This window comes from Homalodisca vitripennis, chromosome 2, assembly GCF_021130785.1.
Source record: "Homalodisca vitripennis isolate AUS2020 chromosome 2, UT_GWSS_2.1, whole genome shotgun sequence".
NCBI classification, from domain to species: Eukaryota; Metazoa; Arthropoda; class Insecta; order Hemiptera; family Cicadellidae; genus Homalodisca; species Homalodisca vitripennis.
Window position 1 is genome coordinate 111,589,308 of NC_060208.1, and position 21,082 is coordinate 111,610,389.

The 21,082-nt window shown below is 29.9% G+C and overlaps 1 protein-coding gene across 5 annotated transcripts in view; it reads right to left on the reverse strand.

The window, feature by feature from the left end:
* LOC124354605 (alpha-catulin) overlaps nt 1-21,082 on the reverse strand; it is a 67,241-nt gene that overhangs the window by 10,811 nt on the left and 35,348 nt on the right. For all 5 annotated transcript variants that reach the window (XM_046805197.1, XM_046805196.1, XM_046805199.1 and 2 more), the window contains exons 7-10: nt 19,684-19,843; nt 18,934-19,049; nt 13,862-13,912; nt 9,789-10,076 (exon numbers count right to left, since the gene is read on the reverse strand). In XM_046805197.1, the coding sequence (XP_046661153.1) occupies nt 9,789-10,076; nt 13,862-13,912; nt 18,934-19,049; nt 19,684-19,843 (615 nt within the window). The remainder of the gene's footprint in view (nt 1-9,788; nt 10,077-13,861; nt 13,913-18,933; nt 19,050-19,683; nt 19,844-21,082) is intronic.

Genomic DNA, 21,082 nt, shown 5'->3' on the forward strand with positions numbered 1-21,082 from the left:
CAAAATAAAAGTCACTGTTTGTTCAAAATCATATTTAATTTTTTTATGCTTCTGGAATCAATACTCAATTACCATGAAAATAGATTTCAATTTGTGTAGTGGGGCTAACATGTGGAATCAGCTATCCTTAGCAAATGCACAATTAGATGTAAGAATAAACATTATCTCACCAGAACTAACCCACAGCATAATCACTCAAAAAATGAATTAACATACACATGCCTATAGATAGGAACATGGGTAGTAAATGTATTACTTTTGGATAAATAAACAAATTAAAGGAATAAACTTATTTCTATAAAATTTCTTTTTCTGTAGAAAAATCCAGGATAAATAAATACTTACCACAAGTAGCAAATAAGTATACATTGTTCATCTCAACCACAAATATAGTTGTACTGCACAATCCCCCCCCCTCTCCCTACCATAGCCGTAACCATCACCTCATTCGGCTGATTATATCACTCAATTTATACTATAAGAGATCAAATTTATAAATTTGGAACAATTTTTTTAAATGTTACCTGCAAATTCTTTTTCTACATTTTATTAAACATCCCAAATCCTTCACATATTATTCCAGTCTTTTTATAATGCTGAACGCTTATTAAAACTAATACAGAAACATACATATTTTAGTACTGGATTAAAATAAGTATTGAAAGAATTATAGATTGTATATACTTACTTCAGGTATTATTGAATATTAACTTTTGTATATAGTAGGCCTAATATTTAATATATACATTGAAGTTGTCAAGTTTAATCATTTATTTAATTATTAGTCTCTCAAAAATGTTTATTTCCAATTATGTAGGATTGGATAAACAGTGCAGATAAATATGAACCATAATTAACAGCCTCTATGAACATTGTAACCAATGTACACTAATAAATAGTAATTTACTTTAATTTAACAGACTCTGAATAAATATTAAGCTTTTAATCTAGCAGTACTTTTTCACTGCTCTTAGTTTACATTATTTTTACATTTTTGCTATAGTATGATTTCATCAAGAACTAAAAAATAAATTTACCATATTGTATTGACTTCCATTTTATTTCTGCTTTTTAAATTGTATTTCTTCATTAGTTTTAATTTCTATTTGAATTACACAATTTATTTATAACACAGTAAAAAAACCATACCCATAATTATACATCATTAAGGTTCAAAATTACTACTATTATTCACTTTTTCATTTAGGTGTGTTTTTTAAGAATAGAATTACACTTGATAATATTTAAGTATTGTACAGACATGATTCAATATCATAACTGTAATATTGTATTTGTAACTCTAAAACGTTAGAAAAAATGTATTTTACAATAAAATGTTGAAAGAAGTTTCAAAGAAATCCATTATTAACTGATACCATTATAAGAATCAGATGCACTGAAAACATCAAAAACAGAATTCCAATGTGCAGTCGGACTATAATACATGTTCTTGTAACTGTAATTATATGCAGAGAACTAATGAAGTGAGTAAGTAGTAAAGAGACTAAACTACATGTTCACACATTGCTAACTACAATACTTGAAATTGACAACAAAAAGGAGAAAATTATTCAAAATGAAAATAAAATAATATGTTATTCACCATACATTGTCACCAGAGATGGGCCAATCTGATTTTTTTTTAATCACAGAATTCCAGGTAATGAACTCACTCGTCTGAGATAAGTTTAAAAGGAAGTTGTCACATAGTCTCAAACTAATTTTAGTTAAAAAAATTGACTTATACAGGCTAAACGAGTATAAGGTCTCATAAATATATAACAGAAATTTTTGAACTTATTAACCGGAATCTCCTGTAAGAATCTGTTCATTCATAAATTGTTTCCCTTCAAAGTAATTAATTCTCTTCATATTTTAAAATACCTGTGCCGGTATGTCCTCCAATCTTTAAAGCACTTTTAGAACTCACATTTTAGTATGGTGATTTTTAAATGGCCTTCAGCAATTTTGTTTTTGTCTCACTAATGGTGACAATACATTATTGTTTCATTGTTCTCTTTCTTTCCATACTTAAAAAACAAAGAAATTGTTCCTTTATCACAAGGGTGTTCCATTTTTATAACCACAGGCCAACTAGGATTAGAATACTGTCCATAACATTAACTTAGGGTACACCAGTTGATATAATAATAACAATCATTAATTAATTCTGTAATATTTAGTGCAGTATATAGAAAAACCTCAAACTGATAGTGTGTGATACAGTCTCAGTTAGTTTTTCCAACAAATTGGCAATTCTGTCAAAAAAATCATTCCAGCTCTATCACACCATAGTAAGACAGACCAATAAGTTTAGATCTAGTAATACAGGTAAATGATAAAAAGTAGTAAGCTAATGAGTAAAAGCTACATGTATGAATTAAGTTACATATTTTCATCTTTGGCTTTGAGAAGCCAAATGTTAGATAAAATAATACATTTTAGAATAATAATTATCAGAATATCAAAAGTACCTAAGGATGGTCGAGTTAGTACAATAATTACAACAAATGGAAACAAAAGATTGTATTCAAAATCAGATTTGGCCCATCCCAAACTGTTACTTAAGGTTATCTTTAGAGTGACACCGTGGAACAAATTTCTTTTGATTAATAATTATTTTACATAAAGAAACAGACACTTTTGTTTGAAGTTGTCACGTTTAACGTTAACGTTAGTTTTACCTGGTACCAACCATACTACTACACAGTCCTGTGCGTGGAAGCAGGCAGAAAGGGAAGAGAAGAGAAACAGACACAAATATAAAGAGACAGACAAGTCAAGAAATCTCAAAGAAGAGACTCACTCATTCATGAAGGAATTTTTTTTTTGGACCAATGTATTTAAGTTACATTATATTCGTAAAATCACTAATTTTAAAAATCTGGAATCTGACAAATAACTTGTAATGGTTTTTTACCCAATGATTGTTTTTATCAAATTTTTCATATTTAAAATAGCTTATATAAAAAAATTTACTTTGAAGAGATGTCTTAGGGATTAATTTGGATTAAACTTATTTATTAAACTTATGCATAATATATACAAAAATAGTAATGTTAAGATATTACTATTTTATATCTAACCCAGGGATCTAAAATATTTTTATAGCTCCACTTTTTGTTATAGCGCATTTACAACATTTTCAAATTTACCATTTTTTTCACTAATTTTTTTGTTTTGAACACATAAAAACTATTTACATAAATAAAAACGTTTGTTTTACTTTTAAATGTACTATTGGCAAACCAAATGTCAGCAACTGTATTTTTTTGTTTCTAAAGGAAATATCTTTTAATACAGTAGGTCAAAAAGTTAAAACTTAGAAAAATTCCTTTAGTTTTATGATAATACCACAATATATAATAGGTACTGTAAACTTCACTGGACTGCACTACATAAATCTTTAATGGCAATCAATGCAAACAAATAGTAAAATTCAAATTACTACATAGTTTTTGCAAATGCGAAATCCAGGATTAAATATACTGTATATTTATTAAATAGATAGCTTCTCTAGAATAAATGTAATAGGACAACAACAACATCACTGAATAAGTAATATAAAATTTCATAATTTCATCACAAAGTAGACAAATCTAAATTCCATCTTACCTTGAAGAAAACCAGATATAGTATGTACCATATTGATATTTCTCATTCAATAGTATTTACAATTTATTGCAACACCCTAATTTCCCAATAGTCAGGACACTAATTTCTATATTCATGTTTGAAGTGTTTTATTTGATATTCCTTCATGATTGAGAAATGAGTTACCAACAGGATACAGTACAACTACGGTACCTATGAACAGTGATCATGCAAGAGATCCGAGCATGGTTAATATATGAGATGAAAAACACAGCAAAAGACTTGTTTCATTATTATTTTATGGTTGCAACAATACAATTATTTTTCAAACAATTATTTATTTTTTCAATAACTTATTTTCAGTTTTTTCATCATACTGTGAAAATAAATATTAATAAAAAACACTATGAAAAATATGTTTATTTAATCTTTTAAATTGATTTCAAACCATAATAACATTGTACTTTTCAAAGTACTAGGTACTAAAATAATAATTTTTATTTAGATTAAAATCAATATATGTCAGTAAAGCCCCTAATAGTAAAATGTAGTTCTGTAATACGCTGTAATAAGTACAGATAATAAAAAAGAAAATATATTTATTATTATTATTATTAGAAGACTGATAATTAGATTATTGTTAAATTAACTAAACATATTTAACTTACACATATTTTGAGGCAGAATGAACATTTATCTAATGAATTTAACACTCCATTACCATATAATTTTAAGTTGATGAAACAAAATTACAAAAACAAATAAAAGTTATCATATTGTAAAATTATCATATTTCACATAAAACATGAAACCATGCCGAGAACAAGTGAAGTTCTACATGAATTCTGTCAAAATGAATGTTATCAAAAGTGCTTTTTCTATGAAGTGATACTAAAGAGCTACCAGGTTTGGTATTTTGGTAATTACTGATCTACATCTATGCACAACATTCTTGGTAAATTATAAATTTTATTTACTCAATTATGTTCATATTATAAATTTCTTGTATTTTAAAATGTAAAATAACTAGTAAACTATTTATTTTTCATAATTTTAAAAAAACATTCTTTTTGTGGCACAAAATACTTTTTATTATATTTAGGTACTATAATTTCCAACAGTCTAAACCACAACAACTTTACCAATTTTAAAATCAGTAAATTTTGCATCATAATATATTTAATCTTAGATCTAATTTCAGACACCTCTTTGTTAGGTAATTTAAATGTGTTGGTAATGGAAGATATTACTGGCTATAAATATGTAATGGTATATAATATGTGATCAGATATTAATGGCAATAATTGGTATTATTTTTATTATAATTTTGTAAAGCTTGAACGTATATGAATTTGACAGAATAATGGGCAAATTATAAATTACGATTATATGTTTTTAATTCACATGATTAGTTTGAATACTAGTTCGAAGACATCAGATTGAGTAATTACTATAAAGTTTATAATAATTAATTATACTACATGTGGATTAAAAACTTATGAATTCACAGTTACTTCAGCAAAGTCAATTTTAGAATGTACATAAATATAATCAATTGTTCATTTATAAGTAAAAGTAAAGATATTTTAGAGAATTAGATTACATTGAAATTGTATGCAAGAAAATTGTTAGAAGAAGCAGTCAACTAAGAACAGGAAACTGTAAAATAATGGTCATTTTTCAATTATTGAGGCAAAAAAAAAAAGAAAACGACATATAATACTAATGTACAAATGTATTTTAATATTAATTGAGGGATTTCTCATTATTTTAATTTTTATGTGTTATAAAAGTTTGAGCATCTATTTTCAAATATAAAAATATCATAAATATTCAAAAGAAATAGATTGAATCTACGATTTTCTCTAAGTTTGTGAAGTTGAAGCATTTTAAGATTAAATGACAATTATTGACAAATATCTACTTTGATCATTCATTTTAAGGTTGCAAATATCTGGTGTTTATAAAGGTTATGGACTGTACTATTTATTCTGAAATAAAAATTTAAAAATTAACAGTGTACTCTAAAATTATCCCTTCTTTCCTCACAATCATCAATTTCAAAATTCTTAAATGACAACCAAGGGTTAATTTCTAGTTGGCTTCTATAAAATTGTAAATGTTGGTAAACATGAAATAAAATTCAGATCATTAACTTTTTTATATGCAATCAAATAATTGTTTAGAGTTGAAAATATTTTATGTCTTCTTCACTTATTGACTGAGCGTTAGCGAAGCCTATCACTCGGGAGGATGGAAAATGTCATTTTAGTCTGCCTGTCCAAACGATATCTCGAAAAAGAACTGACCTATAGAAATGAACTTTTGCATGAAGCTTCATTTCTATATGAGGAATACTAAGTTTGATGAAGGTGCACGTCATTCCATGGAATTTGACTGAGCATAAGCAAATATTGTTACATTGGTCTTATGGGTATCCATGATGGTAACAAGAAAATAGCAGAATAAACAAATTTGTAAACAAGCTGAGTACAATCGTATGAGTTTTTAACATGTGACATATTAAACAAGTAGCTTATTCATACAGTAAAAATCAAAAATAATACAGTGGAAAGTCAATGATAAAAGTTGACAAGATTTTATTTCAGTGCACTCTTGCATTGTAGTATCCTGCCTACCTCATTGGAACTTTTATTATTTAAATACTGCCATGAAATCTAAATTAGGATCAGTGTGAATGTATCATGTGGCATGATATCTAGAGAGAAATTATCAGTAGGCTTTAAATTTTACATGAAACTTAATTCTAACATAGACAAGAATAAGTTCTATGATGCTGCATGCCTAATCATGAAATATGGCTGTGCGTCATTGAAGTCTATCACTTAGTAAATTGACACAATTTCTCTTCTATCTGCCAAGAGATGTACATAATTTCTTTTCTGTATTGCTGTCTGTCTGTCTCACTGTTCACAGGACTCTCAAAAATGAACTGAGCTAGAGACTTGAAATGTTCAGCCAAAGCCTGTTACGTGACACATGGTGTGGCGTGCTCATGCCTTGTTTGTATAATTTTCATTGTTTTGCATTAAACTTCATAGGGATTCTTACTCATTTTTATTCAGATTTGAATTGCCCATACTAAAAATATTAAATTTTGTATCTTTTAACTTTTAACTCTGCTAACTTTTTTTATTGGTTGCTACATTCAGTGTAAAATCTGTTAGGAAGACAATAAATTTGGTGCACAGTCAACAGAAATTGTAATAATGTTGGCATTGAACCAAGTTATTTTATATTAATAATTGAGTTTCAACTACCTTTATGATAATTACAATTGAGTGAATAATTTTTATTTTAAATCATATTATTGGTTGTGTATAAGGGTACAAATACACATATAGTAGAGTGTGGTGTGGTGAAAGGTTGTACAGCGCACACAAAGAGCTAATAAGCATAGTGTATGGTGGCTAACGTGTTCAGAAACAGTTCTTGGAGGTTTAATTTATTCCCGTTATTAAATACATTTATTTAATGTTTAACTGATACAATATAATTAATTATACATCATTTTTAAATCACACTGATGTTGAATTTCTTGTGAATATACAGCAAAACGTTTATAAAATGGAATTATTGTTATAAATTAAATATATAGATTAATTTCTCATCCAATTAATACAATCTACAAAACTGGTGAAAAATATCCCCAAAAGTCTTGTTATTTAAGATAATATTGCATTTCTGTCAACTCTCTTAAATATAAAGGGTAAATTTTTGCTTTTTACTGTGAAATTTCGGTGGAAGAAATAAATATTTTCGAGTAGAATAAATGGTTACATGATACCTCATTTATAACACTAGAATTAATTCTGACTAGCAAAGGAAACGTTTAAAAAAATTACACTAGGTGACAACTAAATTCATATTTAATTTTTTAATTTATATATTTTATTAATATTAGGTCTACTCTATGGACATTCATGTATTTATTTCTTGTTTTGTTCAAACTGTTTTTCATTAATAAATTTTTTATTGTTCTTATCGTTATTTTATTTAAGATTACACAATTTGGTTTTATTAATAAAAAATTATTTTCTCTGTGCCATTTATTTGAAACATAAGGTGAGGCCTCCTCTATCCAAGAGGTCATGAAATTAAACTTTAAAAACACTACCAAAGTTAGATGCAGCCTTTGCCCCTCACATCTGAGAAATTACTGCAAAGAAATTTAATTTTTGTTAAATAAACAATTTAAGAGTGTTATTGATAGCAATACTGCAAAATGAGTTTTCTTTTAAAAATCTCTGATATAAGGAGTTTGACATCTACACTGCATAGCTTTAACATAATGAATGACAGAGGCAGGTCGAAACAAACTAGCCATAATCTCTCTGTCATGCTATGCTAGTAATTGATTCAACGTGTTACATCTCATTAGATGGTTCATAATGCTCTGCCATACCACACTCTTGTTCCGATGTCTGTGTGTTTGTACATTCAGATGTATTACATTAAAGTATAATTGTTGTAGTGATTATTTCACTTGTGTTTTTATGGTTTTAGCATAGTACATAGAATTATTCTTTTGGCTCAACTTTTAAATTTTAGCTCCAAGTTTTATTTATCCTACATCAACTGCAACATAAATCAAATGGCAAAACTCTCAACCAATGAGAGTGAGGCTGGCAAATTGCATGTAATTCTTATTAGTTTAGGGCAGAAGCACTCAATACAGTGCTGAATATTTCATAATATGTTTCCTTACTTATGTTCATTTCACACAAAAATGTTGTAGATTACAAAAGTATTTTTTGGCAGGTGTAACCATGTAAAAAATTTTAAACAATATAATATTTATTTGCTGAACTTAAATTCAGAATAAGACTAAAATAAAACCTTGCAATAAGACATTTTTTATGTTAGCCCTGGCAAGTATTGTTAACTTCATGCCTAATGCCCAAAAATAACTTAATTAACTGAAATTAAAAAAAAAAAAAAACTGCTAGCTATTTTGTTGGGTGCCTAACAATTTTGTAGCTCCCAATTGAGGATCCTCTTCAATGTTCACACTTGCAAACCACCACTGGTTTTATACTAACTTTTAAATGAGTTGCCCACAAGACAGAAGCTGTGTCATTTAAGAATCTTTATATTAGGAGCTTTAGGGGAAGAGGGAGAGATTTTACATTCAAACATCTTTTATGTTCCTCTGATTCTTATAACTGCCTAACAAAAACTCCAATCCAACACATTTATATTCACCAGATAATATTGGTAAAATTATTAAATTGAGAGATTACTACGTTAATTATATTACAGACCACTATTTTATTATTTAGACATTACCATAATTTATTATGTTGTGTTACTGTTGGAAAATGAAAATAAATACTGTATAGAATGCAGCAGAATGCTGTATAGATTTTTGTTGTCTTCATGAAAGATAACATTTTAGATAACATTTGCTTTAATTAGTGTTTTATCAATGGTGGTAGTTTACCATTTATCAAACTAAAATTATTTTCATCATTGAAAACAATTTTAAATTTCTTAAAGTCATTCTTTAAAAGTTACCATTGCTTATCTCAATAACTTGTATTTATTATGAGTTTTCCTTTTTCATGTAAGAAATGTTACTTTCGACATAAGTAATAAATTGGTCAACTTCAAAAAATTGTCACCTTTATGGATTTGTAAAAAAGCTGCAAAAGTTCTGATTGCAAACAGACAATACTTTAAAGCACACTTATCATCTGGAGCATTAGTAAAGCACCCAGATACATTTAGGCCAGATGATAACAACACATTTATTTACTTTATGGGGAAGAGCAAAATGAAAATACTCAACCAAATGAGCAAAAAGCAAGTTCTAATTATTATGTTTGTACATTAGTAAATAATAAATTACAAATCTAACTAAGAAACCTTAAAATAATTGTCACACTGAACACCAAGACATTGTAATACAGAATACGTGTTTTGTTTCATTGGGTTTTATGTATAATTAACAAAAAATATTTCAACTTTATGTTTAGCCAGAATTCCAAACTAGATGTATAGAATTTTTTATACAGTAATTAAGTGTGAGATATGTAATTTTCTTAAAAATTTCAATCTAAGAGACATCTTTGCTAACATAACCAATCCAATTTGGATACTACATCCATTCCACTCGCTTACCTAACACATCCAGTACAATTCTAGTGTGATGTGTTATAGAATTACTATACCTGGTAAGAGAACTGTCGTACAACCTTGTAGAGTCTGTTGGCCTCTTCCGCAAAGTATTCAGCTTGCGTAAACAGATCCTGAGTTGTCTTGAGTGGTCCGTCACCCTTCGTAAACTGATACATGCTGAAAGCCATACGTGACATATTCCGCGCACGCTTGACAATGTCGTTGTTCTCATCGACGTTGGGGCCTCCCAGGACACCCTCCTGCCACCGATCTGTCTCTGCTTCCATCTCCGATGTTGCTAACTTCATCTCCAACCCCGCCTTCGCAATTTTCTCTTGCTCCTGAAACACATTTAGTTTATGATTAAAGCTTTGCAAATTTAATATGTACCATCAATTACATAAACGTTGTTTATTACATAATCATTTTATTGATCTGAGTTAAATATAGCACAATTTTAAATCCTATTTTAGGACGGAACAATTTTTATAAAATCTGTTGATCTCATAATGTCCCCTTATTATGTTTGATACAATCCCCCCACATATGCTTTTAGGCCATGGGAACAGGCAAAATAAGACTGAAAATAAACTTGTCTCTCCTTCTTAAGAAACAAATATTACAATTACTAAGTCTTCATGAACTATATGTACCTTTACTTAATGCTAGGTTCTTCAACATTAGCGATTGGACTATTGGATGGTAAATTATTTTCTGTTTACAGCAGTAACCAACATTTCTAAGAGCTTCTACAAACTTTGAACTAATTTGCTTGAGTCCATTTTCAACAAGATTTGCAAAAAGAACTAAGAACAAAATTTAAACACAATAACATTTGGAAAACCACTATTTTTTCACAATTTTAAGATTATCTTTTTGTTTTCTTAAAGCAAAGTTGCTAATTACTTTAAAAACAGATTTTAGTTCCAAGTCCACCTTCTAAATTTTGTTTGAATAGCAAATAAAAATACTGTTGTGAAGGGGGAGTTTTTAATGATTCGCAAAAATTTTGGATGTGTTATTTTCTTGTTCTAAATATTGTTTTTAATAAATGTATTACATACGGTTATAGTCAACAAGATGGGTGGAATAACAACACTCAAAGCATAGTTATTGCAGTTAAGGGTAGTTATATTTGTTGCAGATTAATATAAACTGTTACATTTATACAAGTACATATTTTAAAACATGAGTTAAAACTTAAAATTTTAAAAATTGATCCCTACAATTATTTAGGAGGGATTATTCATAGAAAATATAGACTAATTGTAAACTTTTGAATTATAAGATAGCAAACATTATGGTACAATTTGTCTAGTTTTTTAAAATGTATGGTGTTATGAGGTATAGTTATCATAAAATACAGTATTTAATACCTGAATAAGTTTCGGTAATATTATAACTGTCCATCATAACTTTTTATACCACTGTTAAGCAGCAATATACAGGGTGACTGGCTCTTGGTGTGAAAAAATAAATCTGGTAATAATATAGACTTAGGGCAGTAAGGAACTATTACTTTAAAATTTTTATCTAAAAAATCCTTGTAGCGATTTCTTTCCTTTTTTCAGAAAATTTATGTAATTATGTAAAAAAACAGCATTTTTCTCCAATTCTTACTTTGTAAATAATTTTTTTATTGGTGCTTTCTGAAAGTTCATAAAATTTCAATTAAAAAAAGACCATAATAAGCAATTCACATAACTTTATGTGATACTTATTACCAATAAAAGTAAGAAAATTGAAATTTCTTTTAAAATTAAAAAAAATTCAAACCAATATTCTGAGCAAATTTAAGTTAGATTCAATTGTCAAATTTCACAAAAACTTGTCCATTTAATAAGCCACTATTTAACATACAAAAGTATTTATTTCTGTTTCAAATAGCTGGAGAAAAGTGAAGTTGAATGTGGAAAAACATAGAGGTTTTAATAATAAACAAATAAAATCAGATTTTATTTTTCCATTCACCATACTAGGATAGTTAGTAATAGTGTTTTTTTGTGGTAGGCAGTGTGCATGTTAAAGTTTACTACCAATAAAATAGCTGCACCACATTCCTGCATATCTTATCAATTGTCCTATCATTAGGTTCAGATAAGATTTTCTTCTGGTAATTCCTTGAAAATGTAAGTTATGAGATTGAAGAATGCTGCAACAACATGCCTAGGTGTATACACTGCTGAATGCATATCTTGTACTTCCAAACTAGTCTCGTGAAAGCTATAATGGAGTTCACTTCTCAAGAGTATGCAGAAATGCACTTTGAGTATGGTTTTTGTAACGGAAATGCACTTGAAGCTACAAGAGAGTACGCTCATCGACACCCTGATCGCCGAACACCAAGCTCGGCAGTTTTCACCAGGCTACATCAGCGACTAGTGGAGAGGGGCACTGTGTATAAATCTGCTAATGAGGTAGGTAATGTCATCCATGACGTAGGAGTGGAAGAATTGGTTCTTGATAATGTTCATAATAATCCAGGCATTAGTACCCGGCAGGTTGCCCGTGAAGTTGGTATGTCCCAGTGGAAGGTTTGTGACATTTTAAAGAAAAATAAACTTCATGCATATCATTTCACTCCAGTTCAAGCATTGAAGCCAACTGACTTTGCTCCAAGAGTTGATTCTGACACTGGCTACTGAACAGTGACATTGAGCAGTACAACTTTTTTAAGAAGATATTATGGACCGATGAGTCTTTGTTTACCAGAGAAGGCATATTTAATACGCACAATCTGTATTTATGGGCAGAACAAAATCCTAAAGCTATCAAGGAAAGATAATTTCAAACACGTTTCAAAATTAATGTTTGGGCTGGTCTGATAGGGGACCAACTGATAGGACCACACTTTTTTGAAGAAAGCTTAACCGGAGAACGTTACTTGCAGTTCCTTCAGCACAACCTTCCAGGTTTTTTTAGATGGAATTGACAACATTCAAAGAGACGAGATAATTTACCAACAGGACAGCGCTCCCCCCCACTTCAGCAATGCGGTACGTGAGTAGTTGACATTGAACTATCCAACATGGTTAGGACGGGGTGGGTCTGTGGCTTGGCCGGCAAGGTCTCTGGACCTAACCCCTATGGACTTTTTTGTCTGAGGATTTATGAAATATGAAGTATACTCCACGCCAGTAAACTCAGAACCAGAACTAAGAGGAAGAATATTAGCAACATTTGAGAAACTTCGCCAAACCTTATCTTTCAAAGTTACAGTTAGAGCTGAGGAAAAGAGCAAGAGCATGTATTAGGAAACAAGGCAGGCAGTTTGAAAATGATATGTGAAATTTTAAAACTGTGTGAGGATTTTCTCTTTTATCATTACAAGCTGAAAAACAAATGTTTCAAATGTTTCTCCATTTTACTCATAATCATAATAAAATTTGTGGTTTTTAGTGTATTTATAACTTTAATACCAACTTGTATTAGTGTTGTTTGTTTGTTACAAACCTCTATGTTTTTTCACATTCAACTTCACTTTTCTCCAGCTATTTGAAACAGAAATAAATACTTTTGTATGTTAAATAGTAGCTTATTAAATGGACAAGTTTTTGTGAAATTTGACAATTGAATCTCACTTAAATTTGCTCAGAATACTGGGTTAAATTTTTTTTTATTTTAAAAGAAATTTCAATTTTCTTACTTTTATTGGTAATAAGTATCACATAAGGTTATGTGAATTGCTTATTATGGTCTTTTTTAATTGAAATGTTATGAACTTTCAGAAAGCACCAATAAAAAAATTATTTACAAAATAAAAATTGGAGAAAAATGCTGTTTTTTACATAATTACATAAATTTTCTGGAAAATGGAAAAAAATCGCTACAAACAGGATTTTTTAGAAAAAAATTTTTAAGTAATAGTTTCTTACTGCCCTAAGTCTATATTATTACTAGATTTATTTGTTCACACCAAGAGCCAGTCACCCTGTATTTATATATACATATATATTCATTTGAATATTAATTATAAATTATTCATTATTTATATTAATTATTAATTTCAGAGCATTCATTTAAAATTTATCACCTTAAACATTTAAACTGTTCAAGATTTTGATGTTTCTTTATGATTTTAACCTTCCACAAAAATGTTATTTTTCTAATCAAGTGCAGAACTTACCTCTACATCAAGTCTCACAGATTTTAGAGGCTTACTTGTAGTTCCATGTTTCTGAAACAAACAATTTTTTATGTTAATTACAGAAGTTATTAAAGAAAAAACATTTTTGCAATTCAAATACTTAATCAGTATAGGCTATCTATGACAAACTTATACATGGATACTAAAAGATTGAATATTTATTAATACTAATATTTAACCCAGGTACTGTAGTGGTAACCAGCGAAAGTTAAACATCACCGTGGAAAAGTCACTTTATACATTAACTATAATGCTTATCAGCGAAAGTAATGGAGATTAGTATGAAGTTCGATATTTTTATGTCTGATGCGAGATGAAGAGAAAAAGAATGTAGTATTTTATTTTCATTCTCGTCATTGCTTTGAAGCTTGTACTGATGGCCAGGGGGCATGTACTGATCCGATCGGTACTTTCCCGACCTCAGATCACATGCCAGATCATCCAACATCATCTGTCCTGGTAAGATAAACTGTTACAACAATAGTGGCATCCAGATAAAACCAAAGTAGTTGTTTGTTACAAGTATGTTATGTTATTTGGAGTTATTTGAGGCAGGTCATAGCAAAACTGGTCAAGTGCAAAAATCAAAATTGTTCAGGAAAGAAAAAAACTTATTTTTTATATAAGTAGATATAAGATGGTAATTTTAAAGAAATATATTGAATACTCATAATTTATTTGAAACACAGGTTTTTATCTTTTCCTTCACAACTGGCTCGTAAAATTACATTAAATCTTGCACTTGCCGTGTTTTGCTGTGGCAGAGTAAAATGGCCAGTTTGCTGCAGCCATTGATGAATCACATTGATGGAACCTTTAAATAAAAGACAAATTTGACAATAAAATGTTTTTTTTTTTATTGACTAACAACCTTGACAAAGTTAAAAGGATGCATTTTACAGTTGAAAATATGTCACTTCAATTAAGGATCTCAGATAAAGATTTCTTAGACCTTCTCAGACGACAAGGTCTATGTCCTAATCATCATACTGTTTGTTTTCTTCACAGTACTCTTCATTACCACCATCCGCATCACCATAATCTGGAGCTTGATTTTTATATTGAAGAACCTGGACAAGGAATTCATTTTGTGGAACATTCATCCATGTATCTCCATAATTTTTTTATAATAGCTTTTCAACATCACTCAGTTTTGCCTTCTATGGACATCCACAAAGTATCTCTGACAGTAACAATTTATTTAATTTCCTCCCATTCTTTGTAACAGATTTGTCAGTACCATGGTCACTACTGTAGGACCATTCTCCTCTTACCGTTACTGTATTTTCCCCCTTTCAAGAACAAAACGCTTTGCTTGAGAAAACTTGAAGTGGCAGTTTTTTGTCTGTAGAAAATTTTCTCGTGTTGTTGATTTCCAGTCCAAGTTTACAAAGTCTTGTCCCAGTTTAAAAACTGTCCCGTGGTCCTTAAAAATATCCACATACTTCTGTGGGTTTGAAATGACAGGGATATCTTTCACGACTTCTATCCTACTGAACACCCGATCGGAAGGAGAAATGTATGTCCTGGGATTGGAAAAGCTACTTCAAGCTGATTGACATGAATTGGAGCAATGTTAACCTGGAAAACAGCAACACATTGCGATCATTGTTTAATTCCTGTTTTGACCTCCATAGCTATCTGGACATAAACGTATAGTCATGCAACATTTCAGATCTAATGAACCTAGACAGTTAAATACTGATGAGCTAATTTCATTAGAGCCTTTTGGGAAGTCATTTTCATTCCATGTGTAGATAAAAGTATTTTCTACAGCCATTTTATCATTTGAAGCACCTACAAAGATGGTGAAATTATAAGTATATAACTGCCTACTGTAGTAAACAGCTAGATCTGTCACTTTTGGACGAAACGATTTCTTTCTCCTCCCTTTTCTTTTTGGAGACGGTTCAATAACTGAATCCGTTTTAAATTCTTATTATTTTAATCTAAAAACACAGTAAAACAGACGTAACAATCATCCTAAAAAGAATAAGAGAACACACTTCTCTTGTAAACAATCTAATCACATGATCAAAAGATGCAACCCAATTGGTTGCCAGGATGAAAAACACAAGTTTTTTTACAACCTTCATAACTCATTGTACTTTTTAAGCGCAAAATAACCAGTTTTGGCATAAATAGACTAAGACTGTACAGGCTTGCGTATTGGATGACACATTTATAATAATATCCAACCAAAACCTCAATTTCGAAAAAAAATTGCACTTGGCCAGTTTTGCTATAACTTGCCTCATTTAGTCAAGAGGTATAAATATGTTTAGAAAAGTATTTCTCTGTTGCATAGTATTGTACTTGTACTGTTTCATGCATAGAAAAAGTACAATTGTTGCAATATAGCATGTTACCAGGGTAATATCAATTTTCATAAAAATGCTCTATTGCAAGTTTTATTAACATAAAAATAAAATAAGTCCATCAGACTATATATTTCCTAAAACTAGACAAATGTATGAATAATTGTATATTTTTCAATTTTGATTTAGCAAATGTATACCACTTCTGTAGGGTAGGCTATAAATATAGGTAATGTCTTCCCTGAAACAATAAAAATATCCCAAAACACAAAAAACAACGTAGTGTTTACTTATACAAATATGGATAGTAAAAAATACACTGTTATGAAAAAAAGTATAATATGACTATGCATAATCGGACGGACACAGTCAGAGCCTAAACTGCTGTTTGAGCAGAAGCAGTCTCAAGATCATCTGCACAAAACTCACCACCACTACCATCACTCCTGACATCACTATGTTCACCCAGAACAATGTTGTCAATGATATCACTATCATTAGAATTGTTACCATCACAACACATTCCAAAATCAAATTCACTGTCGCAAAGCACACAACTTGGTCCTGCCAGGTTTTCAATCTTACAATCTTCAACTAAACCAAATTTATAACAAAAGCGTTATTATAGGAAAAAGCAAGTCGTCTTATAGCAAAATAATCGTAATACTATACAATATTGCCACTAAAACGCAGCACTTGACAGAAAAAGTTGGTAAAAAAGTTGATCTGGTCGTCCATTCCACAATGGCGCTAAGTCGTCGAAGTCGATTCAAATCATGCTGTGGGAGAGGGATATAATATATGTATAAATATTTTTTTATGTATAACGTATTTGTTGTGCAATTTAATGTATCAAATTGTCATTTTGTTTTTGCTAGTCCAGTGCAGTTTTTGCATGCATATATATTTCAACCATCTAAATACTTTTAAATTACATAAATAACTCAATATTAACTATGTTACACAGGAAAAATACTTAAGTGGTCTATTCATTTTGTATCTATTGTTGCCAACAGATAAGCATGTGCAATTAAGTCTGTACAATAAACCCAATATACTCTATAAATTTCCTAGTAAAACCTTATAATTTTGCATGCATATAAAAAATCAACTTAATAATCAAATGAGGTTATTGACAAGAGGCTTAAATTTTTTCTTTACATATTTCGGAAATTTATAAAAAATTTTTAAAGTTTACAAATATTATTAAATATAAAATAGAGCAAAAACCTGAAATATTGTTAATGTTAGAAAACATATTTAATTAATTATAATTTTTTAAAAATATGTACTTATTACAATTCTCATTGTTGATCGGCTTAGTATCTAAAAAATTTAAAGTGTTAAAAATAGAACCCTCCTCCAAAAACCCCAAAAATTTAACAAAATATAGGTATAACAGCAATCTTACTTGATAAAAATACAAGAATTATATACTTTACTTCGAATTAGGCTTATTTAATTTATGTTATTTCCGTTTAGATTTATTCAGAGTTAGTCCATATTCTCATGGATCAGTCCTAGTCATGCCACTGTTCATATTTATAATGTTCTTATTTTGAATTCTATTATATTCTCTGTAGCGTGTATTATAGTATGAGACATATCACTGCTTGCCTGGTTGAGCGGGCAGTTACTGCATCCCACTGTCCTCTCATCTTGCGGCGTTACCAATTTGTCATATCAGCTGATTCTCAGTATGAGGCGATGCAGCAATGTCTCGCTTTGTTCCAGTTGTTTATATCCATTTTGTTCTTCAGCGTTTGATTATTCTACATGTTTTTTATATTATTATTATCATATTTTGCTCACGTCCTGTGTCATAGTATAAACACGTGCTAAGTTAAATGTTAATTTAAATCATAAAGGTAAAGGATTCACAAAGATAGATGAGAAGTAAAGATGAGCAGTAACAATCGCTCCATTGTTGAATTCAATTGATTATCCCATCACGAGTTATTATTCCGTTACAGCTGACAACATCACGCCACAACCTAGGCTTCCATTGATATGTCTTGATATGTGTATAGTTATACTTACTATTTCTACATCACCATTGTATTTATATAAAACTTTGGATTTCGGATAAAACATTCATTGCAGTTTAAAAAACATGGTTTGCACTTAAAGGATTATATATGACTAAGCATAAACCCATGTTAAAAGATCTGGAATAGTGTAAAATCAATTCTCTAGTTGTTAATAACATTAAAACTGGAAAACTAATATTTTCTCTGACATACTCAGAGAAATACAGCAAAAGATTATTTAGTATATATTCAGATAACAAGCTCTTGGAAAGCCATGTTGACCAGTTTAATCATAAACTAGGTACGGTAACTACTTATTGAATTCGTAGGCTAAAAAAATAGATGTTAATTTCAACTTACTGTACTTTCTTTCACTCTTATTTGTCACATAGAATAACTGAAAACATAGCAGTAAAGAGGAAAAGATATTCATGTATGTATGTTGGATATATTTTTTATAAGTTAACCCAATAATTAACCAACTTTATATAACTGTTGATCAATTTGTTACTATACAACTATATAATAAATAAGAATTATTAACAAGTCGTCTAACACCTGGCTGTAAATTTGTATGTTATAATTTTTTTACTGAGTTATTACATGTTCTATAACATGTCTTATATCTTACATCTTGTATTCACTACATCTATTGCATTGTTTTAACATATGCCTAATTTTTGAGTTAGTAAACTTATCTCACCCCAGGTCTCGGTAGGGACATGTACGTCTGTTTCTCTGGCTGCCTAGTACTTTCCATGACATCCTTGCACACCGTCGTCACATCAGTCATCAGGGATTGCCACATCTCCGCAAACACTGAAACAGTGACTCTATGTCAACTGCGTGTCCACCCTCTGGTTTGTTGAAAATCTTAAGATACAAATATGAAGATCACAGATTAATTAGTAATTTTGGTATACAACATATATTTGAACAAAATTCCAGAAGTAATATCTTAACTTTAAAACCATCAATTGGATACTGCATTAAGAGATATACATTGATACAATTTCTTTATATTGTAAAGTTTGATTCAGGAAATTTCTCTTTCACTTATTTACAAGCTTAAATAATCATAAGTGTAATTTATCAACCTCAAATGTTGAGTTTAGCTCTATTTCACCTTCCACTTACTGCAGCATTTGAAATCTTCTAAGCGGAAGGTAAATTGGAGTTAATCTCAACATTCAAGTTGAACCAACTCTTCCCACAATAGCTATGTTGTGTATATAAATTAATTTGTTGTGTCTCTATAGAAAATTATATTAAACAAAAATTATTTTTTTTAAAGTTATAAATATATTATTTTATCATTGACTAAGCAAATCTTGCCTTGTTACAATTAACAAATGTGCTTTAAAAAGATCAATTATTAACTTTCCTTTCACCCGAGACTATATAGCAAATATTACAACATTACAGCTTTATTGTTCCAATGTACTTTACTTACCCTCTAGGTTCTCTTTAGCTATCTTGGAAGTAGGATGCTGGTTGAGTGTGTGGGCTGCTGTCACCACCTGAGGTCCATATATCCGTAAGTTGATCTCTGTATAACGAGCTGACACCTGCAGCGTTTCCGAGGGTGCCATGTGCCTCATCAGCTTGCACACCTGCCCAACACACCATTTAGTTTGTTGTTATGCATTTTGCTAAAAACTCCAACATGGCTGATACTATAAATGTTATAGACTAGCCTTGTCAAAAACCCAAAGTACATGCAGACCAAGAGGAGACAGACAAACTTTGTCAAAAAACCTAGACCTGGACAAAAATGTTGTACTTGGACAAGAGACTAATAACAGCCAGAAGATGTTGTTACCACCCTACACTGCAAAAAAGCTGGTAATTGGGGAGAAACTTGAAGAATTCTTTGAGAGAAATATTGAGGAGGCTATGTTAGTAAGAAAGGATTCCTCAGAAAGAAAGGACTTCCCAAAGTTGCCAAGCTGAGCAAAATTGATGATTTATCTGTAAGGAGTATTGAAAAACTAGAAAATCAAGATAACATGTCTCATTACCCTCCAAACACAGAACAAAGGCAAGGTTTTCCGATATCTGAGGATATTATCGGAACCAAGTCATAGCACCATTTGTTCATCCATTAGAGGTCCTAGCTATTCAGCATTTTTTAGTCCTTAACCAGGAAAAATGCTCAAAACAAAATCTTTTCAAACCCAAACTGGACTACAGTCTTTCGATAAGGAAGAAGATGGTAGTATTTCATAAAAATTATGACAGAACAGGTAATAGCATTGATAGGTTCACCACATCTTAGATATAAATAAACCTGACTTTGTTGTACTGACAGAGCATAGACTACATTTGACTACTCTGAAAAATCATTGCCTGGCAAATTAAATATTGGTTACATTGTACAGTAGAGAAAATCATCAGAAACACGTCTCTTGACATCTCTCGACCCCATTAGCTGATACATGTGAAGAAAAAATCACAATTACTGCAGAATCTTAGTTTATACTATTATTTAAATAGGTTTAATAAAAGAATTCATGGGGAAGTAAATTTTTTGTAAAATAATTAACAACATATAGAGGTCATAAGTAACAAAGTTGACTTCCATATGGTGGATATATCCTAAAGAGAGGCCAATACTACAAAAGAATTGTTCCTGTTTTTTAAGCTTTGAAATGATGTAATACAACTTTACCTTTATTCTCATGTTCTAATGGTTCAGAAACTATCCTGAAAAACAAGGTGTGCTTAAAGTGTCAGAGTACCATAAAAGAAGCCAAAATACAAATTTATTTTATTTACAACCAAACATGGTTTTTTATTTCATTGTCACTACAGTATGTTTGATATTTTCAAAATAAACACAAAAAATTATT